The sequence below is a fragment of the Coregonus clupeaformis genome, chromosome 20, assembly GCF_020615455.1.
Source record: "Coregonus clupeaformis isolate EN_2021a chromosome 20, ASM2061545v1, whole genome shotgun sequence".
NCBI lineage: Eukaryota > Metazoa > Chordata > Actinopteri > Salmoniformes > Salmonidae > Coregonus > Coregonus clupeaformis.
In genome coordinates this window covers 16,936,041-16,954,254 of record NC_059211.1, presented here as the reverse complement: position 1 = coordinate 16,954,254, position 18,214 = coordinate 16,936,041, and the positions used below count along the sequence as shown (strand labels likewise).

The 18,214-nt window shown below is 45.3% G+C and overlaps 1 protein-coding gene across 1 annotated transcript; it reads right to left on the bottom strand.

The window, feature by feature from the left end:
- Positions 1–315: 315 nt before the first annotated feature.
- LOC121532927 (NACHT domain- and WD repeat-containing protein 1) lies at positions 316–16,701 on the bottom strand. Its single transcript, XM_045205754.1, has 18 exons — positions 16,596–16,701; positions 13,601–13,686; positions 11,022–11,370; positions 9,431–10,772; positions 8,770–8,973; positions 8,353–8,512; positions 5,696–5,813; positions 5,349–5,513; positions 4,772–4,969; positions 4,459–4,581; positions 4,106–4,311; positions 3,456–3,573; positions 2,994–3,142; positions 2,228–2,507; positions 1,583–1,959; positions 1,281–1,457; positions 1,071–1,176; positions 316–884 (listed from the first exon to the last, which is right to left on the bottom strand). The coding sequence occupies exons 1-18, from the start codon at positions 16,699–16,701 to the stop codon at positions 577–579; spliced, it is 4,572 nt and encodes a 1,523-aa protein (XP_045061689.1). The 3' UTR covers positions 316–576.
- Between the last annotated feature and the right edge of the window lie 1,513 nt (positions 16,702–18,214).

Genomic DNA, 18,214 nt, shown 5'->3' with positions numbered 1-18,214 from the left:
TATACAGGTAACAAGCTGAGATTAGGAGCACTCCCTTTAAGAGTGTGCTCCTAATCTCAGCTCGTTACCTGTATAAAAGACACCTGTGAGCCAGAAATCTTTCTGATTGAGAGGGGGTCAAATACTTATTTCCCTCAATCAATTTATAACATTTTTGACATGCGTTTTTCTGGATTTTGTTGTTGTTATTCTGTCTCTCACTGTTCAAATAAACCTACCATTAAAATTATAGACTGATAATTTCTTTGTCAGTGGGCAAACGTACAAAATCAGCAGGGGATCAAATACTTTTTTCCCTCACTGTATTTGTCATTTCTACATGTCTCGTGATGAAAACGTTCATAACATATGCTAAAAAAAATCCCTACATTTCACAGAATTGTTTTATAATAAGTAATGTGTATAGCTGATTTAAAGCAAGCGAATTGAGCTGACAGACATAGCCCCTATTTTCATATAATTCCGTGTGGAAAACTGAACCCAACTTACTGTATACAGTAGCAGCACACCTTAGAACATTATATAATGCTAGAGCTCTACAATTGACACTACGTCTGTTATGGTATGTCAGTTTCCTTACAACAGTTGGCATGAGTGAGAGGGTTTGGTCTTGAGCATCAGGGCCATGAAGTTAAACTGAGCAGGATTGTACTCAGGGATCTCTGTGATGACGCTGTGAGGGCTGTCTGCACTCTTCTCCCGGGACGTGACCCTGTACTGTGCCTTGACATTCCGGAGTGGGTTGTATTCCAGACTGACGTCATCCGGACAGCGGAATCCTTCCTTGATGACATAGCCCAGCTGAGAGATTGCCACGAAGCCATTCCTGTAGGTCAACATTTTGGTGACAGGAGCATAGACGTACTGGACGAATAACAGACTCCCTGGGACAAAAAAGGGATACAGAATATGAAAGGTTATCACATTTAGTGGTATTTGCCAATTTGTGTATACCAATATCGGTTTGACATATGGTTTGAAATAGTAGCGAACAATGTTTTGTAATAGTAGTAAACAAACAATGTACAATTCTCAAAAAACACAAATAGAGAAATATCATGAGCACATACCACTAGCAACATCCCAGACTTTAATAGTTCTATCCTGGGATCCAGTGAAGACGTACTTGTCACTCTCAGAGAAAGCTGCACAGAGAACCCCTTCAAACCAGAACCCCTGTATTTCAAAAGGTACAAACACATTTATGTCAATGAGTCAATCTGAGGTGTGTCTGAAAAATAGATTCTCCCTAACTAAACCGTTGACCTTTAACCTCTGACCTTGTACTCCATGGTGTGATCCAGCACCAGGGGGGTAAGCCCCCACAGCCTCTGCACGGCGTCCTCTGAGCCCACAAGGGCGTGCGTCCCCCAGTTGCTGGCCGTCACACAGGTGACCCTGCTGCGGTGGCCATCCAGGGTGGCGGCTGAGGCGGACTTGAAGTCATACATGGTGACCTTATATTGATAAGGAGACAGGACACCATACTGTTAGTTATAGCAACATCTTTACTAAGTTAAAACCAAATATGTTGTAGGCATACAGAGCATTATGGGTAATGTAGGCCAATCTTGCTACAGACCTCCCCGCAGGCCGTCCCGTACAGCAGCCTACAGTCTGGGAGCAGGGCCATGGAGGAGACGGGCGAGTGGAGCAGGGAGAGGGCAAACCTCGCGGAGGGCCCCTCCACGCTGGGGAAACTGTCCCTGGCCGTGATCTCGAACAGACACACTGAGTCCTCGTAGGCCACGGCCATGTGCTTCTCCTGGCTGCCAATGGCCATGCAGCGCACCATGGGTAGAGCCTCAGGAGGTGGGATGCACAGGGTCTCTTTGGGGAAGGCCAGGGGGTAGATGAGGACCGTGCCAGTCTTGAGGCCACAGAAGAGGAGTTTCTTGCGCTGGGCCAGCTCCAGGCAGCACACCTCAGCAGAGACAGCCATTGTGTCAGCGGAAGAGCCTGAGATAAACATGAGAGAGATTCTCTTTAATGGACCCCCATTGTCAAATACAAGCCATTATTTTCCCTGTTGCATGTGGATATTGAGAACATACAATGAGACTTGTCCGTTAGCCCCTCTAGGTTTACATTATACACTTACATTTGTAACATTATTTGCTATTCTTTCTCTATGATAAATATATCCCTATGAACTTTTGCTTGACAATTTTTATTCCACATAGTTCATATTTTCACCCAAACATATGGTGCAAGTATGTATTTTTACCTGTGTGACAATTCCATGTAATCACTTCTTTCTGGCCTATGTTTCTAACATAGTACACCATGTCGCCATCTTTAGTGAGGGCAACCTGAGGGCATCCAGCTGGGATGCAGCCTTTGGGTTTCTGCTGAGGGTCGTTGGGTGAGGGCAGCTGCCACAGCTTCAGGTAGTAGGCTGAGGAGGAGGCTGAGACGACAGTGCCCTCATACAGAGCCAGAGTGGTGACAGGGGCATCCATGCCAAGGAAAGAGTCAAGGAGGTTTCCCGTGGTTATAGACCACACCTGTAAAAAGCAGAGCGGATCAATGTTAGCCTGGTCCCAGATCTGTTTGTGCTGTCTTGCCAACTAGTAGGTGCAAGGCGCACTGGTTTGTGTCAAGAACTGCAACGCTGCTGTGTTTTTCACATTCAACAGTTTCCTGTGTGTATCAAGAATGATCCACCACCCAAAGGACATCCAGCCAACTTGAAACTGTGGGAAGCATTGGAGGTGCAACTCAATATTAGGAAGTTCTTCATGTTTTGGGGCACAATTTAGGAACGTAGGATATCACAAGGACACATTATCTAGGGATGTTACATCAAAGTTGTAGCTATACCAATGACCAAACAGATCTGGGACCATGCTAAAACAGTTGGTTCAAAGTTCATTATTGGGAACAAGTGACTTCTTTGAGTAAGCCCATCTATACAATAACTACATTACAGTCTAGAAATACGTTTTAAATAAGTGCATCATTTTCATGGGGACCAAAAAACCAATACTGACCCGTATCCTTTGGTCCTCAGACCCTGAGACGACCACTCTGCTGTCGCTGGACACACAGGCACACAACACCGTGTCCTCATGGTGCAGATTCAGGAAGCTCTGGACATAGTCCGACTCTCTATGGAACAGGACCAGTGTCCTCTCACAGCCTGTAATGATATGAATATTACTGTATATAATAGTCATTTGCCAGACACTTTTATCCAAGGAGATTTACAGTTAACACATTCAGTATGTGGCCTAGCCTGGTTCCAGATCGGTTTGTGCTGTCTTGCTAATTCCCATAGTCAAGAAGTCAGCGAGACAGCATAAACTGATCTAGGACCAGGCTATATGTGGCCCCTATGGGAATGAAACTCTACTCCATTCCATTGAACCATAGAGACACAGAGGTAGGCTACACCGTGTCAATGCCATTCATGGGGTTCCCACTAAGGTCCTCCCGTACTGTAGTACTGCTACCTGCCAAAAGTATCCTTTCGTCATCTGAGGCGTGGAGGAAGGTTGCACAGACTGGAAGCTCTGTGACTGTCTGTCTCAGAGTCCACTGTGACTGTCTGCCCTGTACAGTGCTGGAAACCTACAAACGACAGATAGTCAAACAGAATGCGATGAGAAACCATTGCCATTAAAATCAGAAATACAGTCCATCTATAGCAAATTGAATCATCCTCCTCCTGGACATGTTTCAGCAATTTGTACCTGATAGAGGAAGCCCTCCTTGGATGCTATAAGTAGTCGGCCATGTTTTTGCAGTGTAAGGGTTGCTGTGATGGTCAAACTATGTGAAGTGTTTTCCAAATATATCTGCGCTGTCTTGGCCTCGGCGGATGGGTGGGAAAACGTGACAAGTCCTCCGTCTGAGAGGGAGACGACCATTCCGTTCAATAATCCAAGAATAATGGAGACACCGGTATCTTTGACTTGGAAGAGTAGTTCTGTTGTGTTAAGATGCCATACTTTCACCTGCAGGTAAAGCAGAAGCGTTACTTTGGTTAAAGTGCAGATTATAATAATTTGGGGAGTCCATAGTGTAAATATAAAAAAGGTTGGAAACAGAATGATTGAAAATTTGATAGAAGACAATTAACCCCTTCACATCTTTGTCATACTTGGCCTCCAGAGTGGGTGAAGACAAGCGCCCTCTCCTCAGACACGTGGATGTGTGTGGTGGAAGGTGAGGAGTTAATGGACACCGCCTCCTGGGTACAGTACAGCTGCCTGCCACTCAGCAGGCTCCACCTCCTCAGAGTCCCGTCAGCAGCCAATGAGAGACAGTGGGCGCCACTGTCAATCACTCTCACTGATAGCACCTTAGCTGTAGAGCATAAATAAGTAGACACACAGAGAAAGAATTTGCAAGAATAAGCAGAATGTGGATATGATGTACAGTGATTCATTACAAACTCAAATAACTTTCCTTAGAAATACACGCACGCACGCACACACACACACTTTCCCTCACCTGTGTGTCCCACTAGGGTTTGGATGACCTCTAGATCATTGAGGTCCCAGGCGATCACCTTCCCATCCTCTGAGCCTGCCAGCAGGAGCCCTTTCTCTGGGCAAACATCCAGAGCTGTGACCCCTTCAGACAGACAGACAAGAAGTTGTCCTTAAGCACAGATGTAGGATCAGCTTACCCATCCCATATCCTAACCTTAACCATTGGAGAGGTGCAATACAGACAGATCTTAGATCAGCATCTGGTGGATACTTCATCCTACTCCTGGGCTCAACTGCAACGAACAAGCAAATCCTACACTATGTGTACAAACCTTTATGGAAACCAGCAAGTGTTGTCTTTAGCGCCCCCCCTGGAGGCTGGAGGAAGGTGCACTTGGGGACAAGGATGGGGTCGGGACAGCACGAGAGCCAGTCATGACACTGGCAGCAGAGTCGTCCTATTAGTGAAGGGTACATCTCAGCGAAGGAGTGGAGCCTGGCCAAGACCTCTGTGTAGAAGAGGGAGCGGTCTTTGGAGAGGAAATATAGTATTAGAATGGAGTGAGACGGTTGGTGAGACAGTGTGAAGAGAAGGCTCTCCTGATACAGTACCATCCATCCACCCATCTATCCATCATACGTATAATGTCAATGTTTCTGGTTCCAAGCCATAGAGGGACATATGAGGGACTAGAATCATCAATAACCAAATAATCTACCCTACAGTTAGCACTCATTCTCTTTTGATCTATGATTTTTTGTTGTTGTTGCATGGCTCGTAAATATGTGAAATAGGGATCTAGCTACTTTATCTGAAACAGGACAGATTTAAACCCAACAGAACATGCATTAATTGAACACGTAACACTCGACTACAATACCACCCCCCCTGACCAAATAGATACTGACCCATCTGTCCATCTAGAAAGTCCAGGGTGGGCTTGAGGAGAATGAAAGTGTCTCGGATCAGTTGAGTCTCGGGACAGTCCATGAGCTCGGTGCAGAGGGTCAGGTCCTCAATGACACTGGCCACGCCACAGGTCAGAGTCTTACAGTACAGCCACTCACTACTGCCTGTGGGGCAAAAAGTCGCAGCTTAAAGGTAGACTTTGTAATATGACCTCATCATACACAGTAAGGCAACTTCCTGACATCAACAATAAGAGAATTCAAATCAGCCAAGCCTGTCTGCCAGTATCGGCTCTTCCCACCATTGACTCTTGCATTCCCTTGGGGCATGTGACCTTGGGCCTTACCAATGACCTCCTGGCACAGCTCCTCCCAGAGGCCTGCGTGGAGGAGGTGGTAGGGCAGCTCCTGCAGCTTCTTGACATTTGCCACTCCTTTAGCGAACCACAGGGGCTGACGGGGCACCTTGGCAACATGCCAGTGGAGAGAGGAGACAGGTGTACATTAATGATTCAACAAAACACAACTAACCTGTGGAAACATTGTCACTATGGAAACACGTCCGGTTAGCTTCATGGTAGTATCAAAAGCGCCATCCATGTCATTAAGTGGAAAACATGTCCTCTTGTGCATCTCTATCAATTTGACTTCCTTAGTTCCATTTCTTATTTACTGTAGGGTTTTGTTGTTGTATTGTGATCTCTCTAAAAAGGCCCTGAGGGTCAGAGATTTTATCCAGCTCAAACGGACCACCATCTCTCTAAACATCTAAGGGACCACACACATACCACACCGAATGTTGATCTACCATTCATCTTCTGTTTGTTTGCAGTGTGTTTTAGGGACCACCCTGGTGGACGTCTGACTGCAGACATTTTCGCGCGATTCTACCTGTAGAATCGGTTTGAAAATCATGGTCGGCACTCTGTTGAGGTGCTAAGTACTCTCGGCTAGCAAACGCTACCGGTGTGTCCGAGCCTTAAACAACACCGTGCCGTGCGTGAGGGGCCCCACCGACCCAGAGGACTGGGTGATCTTGCTCTCCAAGGCCGACGTGAGTAAGGTTTTTAATCAGGTCAACACTTGCAAGGCCAGACGGTATTCCAGGGCACGTTCTCAGAGCACACGCAGAACAGCTGGCAGGCATATTCACGGTCATTTTCAACCTCTCCTTGTCCCAGTCTGTAATCCCCATGTCTTAAGCTGACCACCATCATTCCTGTTCCCAAGAACTCTAAGGCTTCATGCCGCAATGACTACCACCCTGTAATACTCACATCTGTAATCATGAAGACCCACTCCAATTTACATTTCGCCCCAACAGATCCATAGATTACGCAATCTTAATTGAACTCCACACTGCCCTCACCAACCTAGATAAGAGGAACACCTATGTGAGAATGCTGTTAATTGGCTACAGCTCAGCATTCAACACCATTGTCCCATCCAAGCTCGTCACCAAACGTAGGACACTGGGACTGAACACCTCCCTCTGCAACTGGATCCTGGACTTCCTTACAGGTCGACCCCAGGTGGTGAGGTTAGCCAACATCACCTGTGCCACGCTGAATATCAACATGTGGCCCCCCACAGAGGTGTGCGCTTAGTCCCCTCCTGTACTCCCTGTTCACCCACGACTGCATGGCCACGCACCATCAAGTTTGCTGACGACACGCCGGTGGTAGGCCTGATCACCGACGACGATGAGACAGTCTACAGGGAGGTGGTCAGTGACCTGGCAGTGTGGTGCCGGGACAACAACCTCTCTCTCTCAACGTCAGTTGAGAGAGAGAGGGGGGGGCAAACACACCCCCATCCACATTGGGGGGGCTGCAGTGGAGGGGGTCGAGAGCTTTAACTTCCTCTGTGTCTAAATCACTGAGGACCTAAAATGGTCCACACACACACGCACAGACATGAAGGCACCCTCAGGAGGTTGAAAAGATTTGGCATGGGCCCTTATATCCTCAAAAAGTTCCACAGTTGCACCATTGAGAGCATCTTGACTGGCTGCATCACTGCTTGGTATGGCAACAGCACCGGCCTCGATCGCATGGCGCTACAGAGGGTGGAGCGGACAGCCCAGTACATCACTGGGACCGAGCTCCCTGCCATCCAGGACCTCTATATCAGGCGGTGTAAAAGGAAGGCCAGGAAAATCGTTAATGATTCCAGCCACCCAAGCCATAGACTGTTCTCTCTGTTTCCGCAGGGCAAGCAGTACCGTTGCATCAAGTCTGACACCAACAGGCTCCTGAACAGCTTCTATCCCCAAGCCATAAGACTGCTAAATAGCTAACAAAATGGCTACACAGACTATTTTTATTTTGCACTGTCTTTATGCACACTCACAGGACTCTACACACTCACGCACACTGACACTCCAACACACACACACACACACACTCACTGCATTTGCTCACACACACATTTATACTGACTCCAAACACACACACATCATACTGTATACGCTGCTGCTACTCTGTTTATCGTATATCCTAATGCCTAGTCACCTTACCCCTATACATATCTACCTCGATCACTCCAGTATCCCTGCACATTGTAAATATGGTATTGGAACTGACCCTGTATATAGTATGCTTACTTAGTGTTCTTATTTCAATTTTTTGTTTTTGTTCTACATTTTAGTCATTTAGCAGACGCTCTTATCCAGAGCGATTTACAGTTAGTGAGTGCATACATATGTTTTTTTTCTTCATTCTACCTCATGTTATTTTCGTACTACATTGATATTGACTACTGCATTGTTGGGTTTAGAGCTTGCAAGAAAGGCATTTCACTGTACTTGTGCATGTGACATTAAAACTTGAAACTTAAAAGGTCCCTGGTTTGTTATCGAGCTTCAATACCGCTCTGAGGACGTTTCTTACACTATGACTAATGACTAGAGGAGTACACACATTCTTATTGAAAACACATCTAAGGGTTCTTTGAGGTGCCATTCTGTGTCCTCATTGGAACTGAAATCCCATCATTCTGTTACCTTGCGGTCAGCGTCCAATGTGGTCGTCAGTGGAGGTAGAAGGACAGCTTTGAATCGGCCTTGGCTCCAGCTACCCAGGAAGTACTCAGCCATGACCCTGTGTCTGTCAGCCTGCTGCTCTGACCTCTGGTACCTCTCTTGCACTGTTTCAGTCAACAGCCTATTACCATATTAAATTATACAGACACAGTACAGGATTTGAAGGTGCAAACACAAATTTCTGCCATAAGTAGATCAATACAAGTAGTATTTGCCGGTTTCCCGGACATGGATTAGGCCTACTCCTGGACTGGAAGCATGCTCAATGGAAAATCTCCATTATTAAAATAGATTTTAAGCCAAAAAATAGGCTTAATCTGAGTTTGGGACACCAGCCCCTAAACCCATTTGGCTGAGATATATTGAGAGGATCTTTACTTGTGGTGGAAGTCGAGCACCCTGATTCCATTGGCCTGTCCCTCCACGAGGAGTTCTCCCAAGTCGTGCCTGAGGCGCACCCACAGTAGAGGGGGGAGGCGAATGAGGGAGTGGTTGGGGGGAAGCCAGTACTGGTAGACTTCAGACAGGACATTGTCATCAAGGGACAAGATATCACGCAGCTCTGCCTCTGATAAACTACCCCTGGAGAATAGAATGAGTAATAATCATTAGGAAAATAAATAATTATAAACATAAGGATGGATTACCATTTCTAACCCCAATTTATGATCCTGTGATAAGGGGGGAAATAAGGCAACTTTTGACCAGGGAATTTGTGATATGGATTGTCTGTAAATTAAAGTACGACTCTGGCTTGATATTCCAGTTGTCTATTGATTGAATTATCAATGTTGTATTGTAGGGTAATGCACCAGGTGTGTCTGGGTGTGTGTGTGCATCACAGGTGGCACCTTAATTGGGGAGGACGGGCTCATAGTAATGGCTGGAACGGAATCAATGGAATGGAATGAAACATCAAACATATGGTTTCCATGTGTTTGATACCATTCCATTCACTCCATTCCAGCCATTATGAGCCGTCCACCCCTCACCAGCCTCCTGTGGACTATGCATCTATGTGTGTACACAAACACCTCACCTAGCAGAAACAATGTATCCTAAGGCCGCGCCAACCAGTTTCTTCCCATGCCTCTCCTCAAGGGCCTGGAGTAGCTGTGACATCACTTCCTGTGCACTGCTGCTCAGAGCCAGGTCAGTCACGGGGGTATAGGACGCCCATCGCCTGGCCATGTCCAGCAGTAGCTTCAGATGCAGAGGATTCCCACTCAGCTGAAAGCTACGCAGGACCACTTCACACTGTTCTGGAGTCAGGCTTCGTTGCGCTTCCCTCATGTAGGCATCCATGATCTCTCTACCCTGGTCACATGATAGGGGTTCTACTTCAAAGAAATTTCCCAGCACCTCGACCGTTCTCCGAAGGTTAGCCAAAACTGGAGAGCCTGTATCGGTGGACACCACCAAATGGACATTGGGGGGGATGTCTTTGGGTAGCCAGTGGAGTTTCTGGCCTTGGGTGGCCGGAGACAATTGGTCCAGGGAGTCTAGTATGAGAAGAAGTGTGTCTCCTCGCTCCGACACCTCAGCTAGAAGGCCATGGAAGAACCTCACAAGGTCCTCGCGTGTGTGTGCTGTTATCGGGGTGGGGGGCGGCAAACTGAACACAGAGCAGATCTGGAAACAGACACTCTGGAGGACACGGTCCAAGTCGGAGCTCTCTGCCGACGTCCCCAGCAACCTGAGCACCACCACAGCCCTGGGGTCCAGGAGGCCACGCATCTCCTGTGCCAGCTTGCAGAGCAGCGTTGTCTTGCCCACACCCGGTAGCCCGTGCACCACCAGGGGCATGTGGCGGGCGTTGGTGTGCTCCCACATGGCCAGGCAGATCTTCCCCAGGAGCCCCTCCCTGCCGCGGAACACACCCAAACACTTCCCGGCGCTCAAAGCCATGTGGTGACTAAGCTCCTGGAGCAGCCAGCCTCTGTCCTCTTCCCCCTCCCTCTGCCTTGCATCTCCTCCTCCTGCCCCATTCATCCTCCCTGCACCAGCCTCCATTGGGGAACCAGCACCAACCCTCCTGGCGATGCAAGCCTTCGTCTGGGACACGAGCTGCTCGCAGAGACTCTCCAGGTACTGTGCGTGCTCCTTGCGGCTGGGCTCGATGGCTCCCTTGCACAGCTCCACACAGTGCAGGTTGAGGATGCCCGGCGAGGCGGCGTAGAGACGCGACTTGAGGCCCGAGAGGAGGTCCTGAGCCTCTGTATCTAGCAGGCCATCAGCCGTCACATCCGTGTACTGGGCCAGCCGCTTCGGGCCGTCCTTCTTGCGCAGGTGAGGTAGCTCCCGCACGAACACGACGGCGGAGGGCTCGCTCTCGTCCCCATCTGGCGTTCGCAGACCCTCCTCTATCTCATGCTCCGCCACTATGGAGGAGGAAGAACAGAAGAAAATGGGTTGATCGGTTCTACAAATGTGGATTTTCTACAATAAGTTACAGCTAATAAGCAAATAAGTCATTGTGAATAAATAGTAGTTTAAGTGGAAATGTAACTAGAAAGCCACCACGACAGAATCTAGCAACACTTGTCTACAAATCACAAGGTAGAACATAACAGATTTTTAGCTTGCTCCTATTCTAACATGACTGGTCCAAGACATTGGCAAGCTCTGACCAGATTTGAAGAACTGGTGTTTTTGTTCAGCAGAGATATCCCCGTCTTCCTCAGCCTGCACGGCCGCAGTGCGTAAGAGCTGCAATAGTCGAGCCTCTGTGTAACGCCAGGAAATGACACTGTCGTCCTGCAGTGGCCCACTCTGAGGCCGAAGGTCATTGTAGTGGGGCAATAGAGTTGTGATTGGCTGAAGAACGTAGACGGGTGGGATGGCATTGTTGTCTTTCCTGAACCATTGGTGGAGAAGCCCCACCTGGTCCTGTGGTAGCTTGGACAGCAGCACCTCAAATTGTTTTCCTGGGAGGACACGGGGGATAGGGCGGTGGCCATACCGGTTCCCCAGCAGAGCCTTGAGAACCAGGAGACATATCAAATCAAATGAAATCAAAACATAAAACACTGCTGGGATTATATCTTTCAAAAACCATTGAATTCAAGGAAAAAAAGAGCAATTAACATTTGTGCAGGGTTCTCCAACTCCTGTCCTGGCGAGCTACTGGGTGTGCAGGCTTTTGATCCAGCACAGCAGACAGCACTTACAGTACCAGTCAAAAGGTTGGACACACCAACTCATTGAGGGTTTTTCTTTAATTTGACTTTTTTCTACATTGTAGAATAATAGTGAAGACATCAAAACTATGAAATAACACATATGGAATCATGTAGTAACCAAAAAAGTGTTAAACAAATTAAAATATATTTTAGATTCTTCAAAGTAGGCACCCTTTGCCTTGATGACAGCTTTGCACACTCTTGGCATTCGCTCAACCAGCTTCATGAGGAATGCTTTTCCAACAGTCTTGAAGGAGTTCCCACATATGCTGTGCACTTGTTGGCTGCTTTTCCTTCACTCTGCGGTCCAACTCATCCCAAACCATCTCAAATTGGGTTGAGGTCGGGTGATTGTGGAGGCCAGGTCATCTGATGCAGCACTCCATTACCCTCTCCTTGGTCAAATAGCCCTTACACAGCCTGGAGGTGTGTTTTGGGTCATTGTCCTGTTGGAAAAAAATGGATAGTCCCACTAAGCACAAACCAGATGGGATGGCGTATCGCTGCAGAATGCTGTGGTAGCCATGCTGGTTAAGTGTGCCTTGAATTCTAAATAAATCACAGACAGTGTCACCAGCAAAGCACCCCCACACAATCACACCTCCTCCATGCTTCACGCAGGGAACTACGCATGCGGAGATCATCCGTTCACCTACTCTGCGTCTCAAAGACACGACGGTTGGAACCAAAAATCGCAAATTTGGACTCATCAGACCAAAGGACAGATTTCCACCAGTCTAATGTCCATTGCTCGTGTTTCTTGGCCCAAGCAAGTCTCTTCTTCTTATTGGTGTCCTTTAGTAGTGGTTTCTTTGCAGCAATTCGACCATGAAGGCCTGATTCATGCGGTCTTCTCTGAACAGCTGATGTTGAGATGTGTCTGTTACTTGAACTCTGTGAAGCATTTATTTTGGACTGCAATCTGAGGTGCAGTTAACTCTAATGAACTTATCCTCTGCAGCAGAGGTAACTCTGGGTCTTCCTTTCCTGTCGTGGTCCTCATGAGAGCCAGTTTCATCATAGCGCTTGATGGATTTTGCGACTGCAATTGAAGAAACTTAAAAAGTTCTTGAAATATTCCATATTGACTGACCTTCATGTCTTAAAGTAATGATGGACTGTCATTTCTCTTTGCTTATTTGAGCTGTTCTTGCCATAATATGGATTAGGTATTTTACCAAATTGGGCTATGTTCTGTATACCACTCCTACCTTGTCACAACACAACTGATTTTTTCAAACCCATTAAGGAAAGAAATTTCACAAATTAACTTTTAAGAAGGCACACCTGTTAATTGAAATGCATTCCAGGTGACTACCTCATGAAGCTGGTTGAGTGTGCAAGCTGTCATCAAGGCAAAGGGTGGCTTTTTGAAGAATCTCAAATAAAACATATATTTTGATTAGTTTAACACTTTTGTGGTTACTACATGATTCCATGTGTTATTTCATAGTTTTGATGTCTTGACTATTATTCTACAATGTAGAAAATAGTACAAATAAAGAAAAACCCTGGAATGAGTAGGTGTGTCTTTTGACTGGTACTGTACATCCCACTGGTTGAATCAACATTGTTTCCACATAATTTCAATGAAATTACATTGAACCACCATGGAACAGACGTTGGGGATACTGGTTTCAAATTCTCAGTCTTCAGTCTGGGCCACAGTTATTTAATGTCCTGGGTTAGAAAAAAAGCCTGTAGCTCTCCAGGATCGGAGTTGGACCCCTGTGCTAGAGGAACAGCACGGAACAACACTTACAATGAAACTTGGTCCTACGGATACTTTCTTGCAAGCCTCTATTTCCTGAAGACACAGTTCTGTGGTCATGTGGTCCACAGCAATTGCATCCCGGAGACCCCATCTCATATCCACAACCTTCAGGGATAAAGAACTTTAAATACAAAAGTTCCTCCAACAATACTAACATCACACTCTCAGAATAATGATCTTTGAATTCATACTAAATTAAAATTAATTTACATGTATTGTATCTGATGGCCACCCGTAATGTACTGCTACTCACCTCAAACGCTAAGCCCAGACTCTGACAAAAGATTTGAAGTTCAGGATAGGCTTTGTCCAATAAGGCTTTCCTCTCACTGCTCATATCTGCCAACGGTCACATCAGGTTAGAAAACACACAAGGTTTGCAGTGTTACCCAAAACTAAACACAAGGCTATTCACTGAAAGATTACAAATTAGCAGGGGCGCAACTTTCACTGGGGACATGTCCCCCCCCCCCACATTCTGAAATTGCATTTTTGTCCCCTGCCCCAGTTTTATTATTGGAATGTGATACAAAACGAGGCAACGGACCATGCGGACGCCTCCGAGCGGTCAGGTACACTACCGTTAAAAGGATTGGGGTCACTTAGAAATGTCCTTGTTTTCGAAAGAAATAAATACTTTTTATTGTCCATTGAAATAACATCAAATTAATCAGAATTACAGTGTAGACATTGTTCATGTTGGAAATGGCTATTGTAGCTGGAAATGGCAGATTTTTTATGGAATATCTACATAGGCCTACAGAGACCCATTATCAGCAACCATCAGTCCTGTGTTCCAATGGCACGTTGTGTTTGCTAATCCAAGTTTATCATTTAAAAAGGCTAATTGATCATTAGAAAACCCTTTTGCAATTATGTTAGCAAAGCTGAAAAATGTTGTGCTGATTAAAGAAGCAGTAAAACTGGCCTTCTTGAGACTAGTTGAGTATCTGGAGCATCAGCAATTGTGGGTTCGATTACAGGCTCAAAATGGCCAGACACAAAGAACTTTCTTCTGAAACTCGTCGTCTCCACCTCACAGGTCCTCAACTGGCAGCTTCATTAAATAGTACCCACAAAACACCAGTCTCAACGTCAACAGTGAAGAGGCGACTCCGGGATGCTGACCTTCTAGGCAGAGTTGCAGAGAAAAGGCCATATCTCAGACTGGTCAATAAAAAGAAAAGATGGGCAAAAGAACACAGACACTGGACTTTTTCTTTGCAACTCTGCCGAGGTCAGCATCCCGGAGTCGCCTCTTCACTGTTGACATTGAGACTGGTGTTTTGCGGGTACTATTTAATGAAGCTGCCAGTTGAGAACCTGTGAGGCGTCTGTTTCTCAAACTAGACACTAATGTATTTGTCCTCTTGCTCAGTTGTGCACCGGGGCCTCCCACTCCTCTTTCTATTCTGGTTAGAGCCAGTTTGCGCTGTTCTGTGAAGGGAGTAGTACACAGCGTTGTACGAGATCTTCAGTTTATTGGCAATTTCTCACATGGAATAGCCTTCATTTCTCAGAACAAGAATAGACTGACGAGTTTCAGAAGAAAGTTATTTGTTTCTAGCTATTTTGAGCCTGTAATCGAACCCACAATTGCTGATGCTCCAGATATTCAACTAGTCTCAAGAAGGCCAGTTTTATTGCTTCTTTAATCAGCACAACAGTTTTCAGCTGTGCTAACATAATTGCAAAAGGGTTTTCTAATGATCACTTAGCCTTTTAAAATAATAAACCTGGATTAGCAAACACAACGTGCCACTGGAACACAGGACGGATGATTGCTGATAATGGGCCTCTGTACGTCTATGTAGATATTCTATTAAAAATCAGCAGTTTCCAGCTACAATAGCCATTTACAACATTAACAATGTCTACACTGTATTTCTGATCAATTTGATGTTATTTTAAATTGACAAAAAAATTGCTTCGCTTTCGAAAACAAGGAAATGTCTAAGTGACCCCAAACTTTTGAACGGTAGTGTAGGTTGTTTGGAGTGTTAATCTGACTGGATAAAAAAAAAAATGTCCACCCCACGTCTAAAAACAAAGTTGCACCCCTGCAAATTAGGGATATGATTCTTTCAAAACAGATATATCATCACTACAATGGCTCAGTAGCCGTTGTAACATCTGCTAAATTATGAAGAATCACATCTCTGATAAATACAGTTGCAGCCAAATATATTGGCACCCTTGCACTTTTCTTAAATAATTCCCGATTTCTTCTAAAATAAGTTGAAATGTAAAATAAATAAAACTTTGTCTCCACATCTTGTTATTGGATTTTCAACATTACAAAAATACAATTGGTTATGCAAACTTAAATTCACCATTTTAATTGAGAAAATAAAGACAAATGCATGGAAAAAGTTATTGGCACCCCAGAGCTAGTACTTGGTTGCACAGCCTTTGGCCAAGATAACTGCCAACCAAATGCTTTTGGAGCTACCAATGAGCTTGCTGCACCTTTCTACTGGCATATTTGCCCACTTTACAGCAGCACAGTGCTTTAATTCTTCAATGTTTGAGGGGTACCCTCCAACAACTGCTGTTTTCAGCTCTCACCATATGTTACGGATGTGATTCAGATCTGGACTCTTCGATGGCCACTCCAGAGTAGTCCAGTGTTTCATAATGAACAATTCCCAGGGTGCACACATCAAAAAGCACCCAGGAATGGTTCAACAAGAGACGCTGGACTGTTCTGGAGTGGCCAGTGAAGAGTCCAGATCTGAATCACATCCATAAATGATGGCAAGAGCTGAAAACAGCAGTTGTTGGAGGGTACCCCTCAAATATGGATGAATTAGAGCAGTTTGCTGCTGAAAAGTGGGCAAAATTGCCAGTAGAAAGGTGCAGGAAGCTCATTGATCGCTACAAGAAGAGTTTGTCTGCAGTTATCTTGGCCAAAGGCTGTGCAACCAAATACTAGCTCTGGGGTGCCAATAATTTTGTCCATGCTATTTGTCTTTATCTTCTAAATTAAAATTGTAAACTTAAGTTTTCAAAAATAAATGTGGTTATGCAATGTTGAAAATCCAATAAGGTGTGGGGACCAAAGATTTTCTTCAATTTCAACTTATTTGAGAAGAAATAGGATATTTAAGTGCAACGGTGCCAATATATTTGGCCGCAACTGTATATGCCTTGTTATAATGCGAGGCTGAGCCCGTGCTACAATGAAAATACTGAACCCATATCATTATGAAAATACTAAGCCCATGCCATCATGAAAATACACCTACCTGTAAAGGTGGAGCTGACAAAGACTCGGACCACGTTGGACCTGAGCTTCAGTCCTTCAGTTGACTGTCTGAGCACCTCCATGAGTGCTCCTCTTGGCAATGCCATGGTCCTCCTCACCTATCACTGTCCCAGGCTAAAACCTTCCTCTCATCACAATGACCCACACTAATTTCTCAGCTCCCAGAAGTAATCAGAGATGCATGTGAGCAGATGTATCTACTCTGACTGTAAGCATGTACTTGTCGTACAGGTTAGATTATTACTGAGGCATCCAATCCAATTGCCTCTTGCTTCATGTTGCAAAGTGAAATTAGATGGAGATACACACCTGAATGCTTTTTTCCCCCTCTCCCGTTGAATCCTATTTGTGATATCCTTGGAGATCAAGCTCTCCAAGACAACCTTTGGTGCTGTTCAAATACTTTCAAATGGCACCCTTCGTTCCTCTTTTCCTTGAGGTAATCACTGGTGTAACACTAGTGGGTAGGTGAAAGCCAAGGTTTTTCTAAATAGCTTTCCCCCACCCAGTCTGATCAGTGATTGCATTAAGGAGGGGAGGAAGGTAGGATGCCTTTTCAAAGTATTGGAGCAGGGCCTTTGTTTACGAATGGTGCCTTCCTGGGACTGGAGGTCCCTAAGGCAAGGAAAGGAGAGGAGGGAGTTGGCTGTTGCCTTGCAGCTGAGGCTCACCTTTAATGACATGGGGGAGAAGGGGCGAGACTAATAGAGTGTTTTAATATATACAGTCATTGGTTTCAACTTATCAGACTGTAACTTTCACCAAGCACTTTTAGGAGCTGAATGGCTTGATGCCACTAAACAAATCAATTATCAGATATCTCAGAAACTGAGCTTTTATTTTTTAACGTGGGACACTTAAGAATGTTCTGCAACAATGGTAGCTTGGATTATACTTAAGCATAACATTTATTTGATGCTTTATGAAGCTTTTCTGAAATATCCCATTTTTACTATTTCATATAAAATCAGATATTTCAGAAAGCTTTATACAGACGTATAACCTGGTTATAGTTGCTTGCCTCTCAAATAAGTTAGAGATCTGAGATATTGTTTTAATGTACTTAATTTGCACAATGACTAGGCATTCCAGCTCATTACCCTGACCATACGTCATGATGTTTGTTCCCCAGTACTGTAGTACCTTTAAGCTGTTTTGACACTGGCTCCATTTGACCAAATGGAATCCTGAGAACACGACAGAAATCTCCTGGGAGTTCATTTGATCATCAGGGTATTTAACTACAGAGCTTACAAAGTGAGTCAAGGCTGAGTTTGCCTCTGGCTACGACTGGCAATAACATCTACTACAATATTCCTGGTAGTGCAAGTTAAAAACACCTAACAAAACACCAAAGGCTGCAACCTTTGTAACACAAGGTTATACTTCACTTGGAATGTACTACTGCTATACAACCATGAGGTTTCTAAAGTAAAAATATTCGATGGTTTCTCTGACGTGACTCTTGACAGTGACCAATCCGCAGAGATATGTTAAGATTATAATTATACAGTAACAGTTGTATTTTTACGACAGTGTGTCGTAACAGCTTTATAGCAGCGAGTGTACTTCAAGGCTACAGACTCATTCTCAGGGGAG

What these genes read in the sequence shown, in the direction of transcription:
- LOC121532927 (XM_045205754.1), bottom strand. Translation starts at nt 16,701, where the DNA reads ATGGCATTGCCAAGAGGAGCACTCATGGAGGTGCTCAGACAGTCAACT. An exon ending in AACCCTAGTGGGACACACAG is followed by an intron (nt 4,312 to 4,458) that starts GTGAGGGAAAGT and finishes TATGCTCTACAG; the next exon opens with CTAAGGTGCTATCAGTGAGA. An exon ending in ATCACACCATGGAGTACAAG is followed by an intron (nt 1,177 to 1,280) that starts GTCAGAGGTTAA and finishes TTTGAAATACAG; the next exon opens with GGGTTCTGGTTTGAAGGGGT.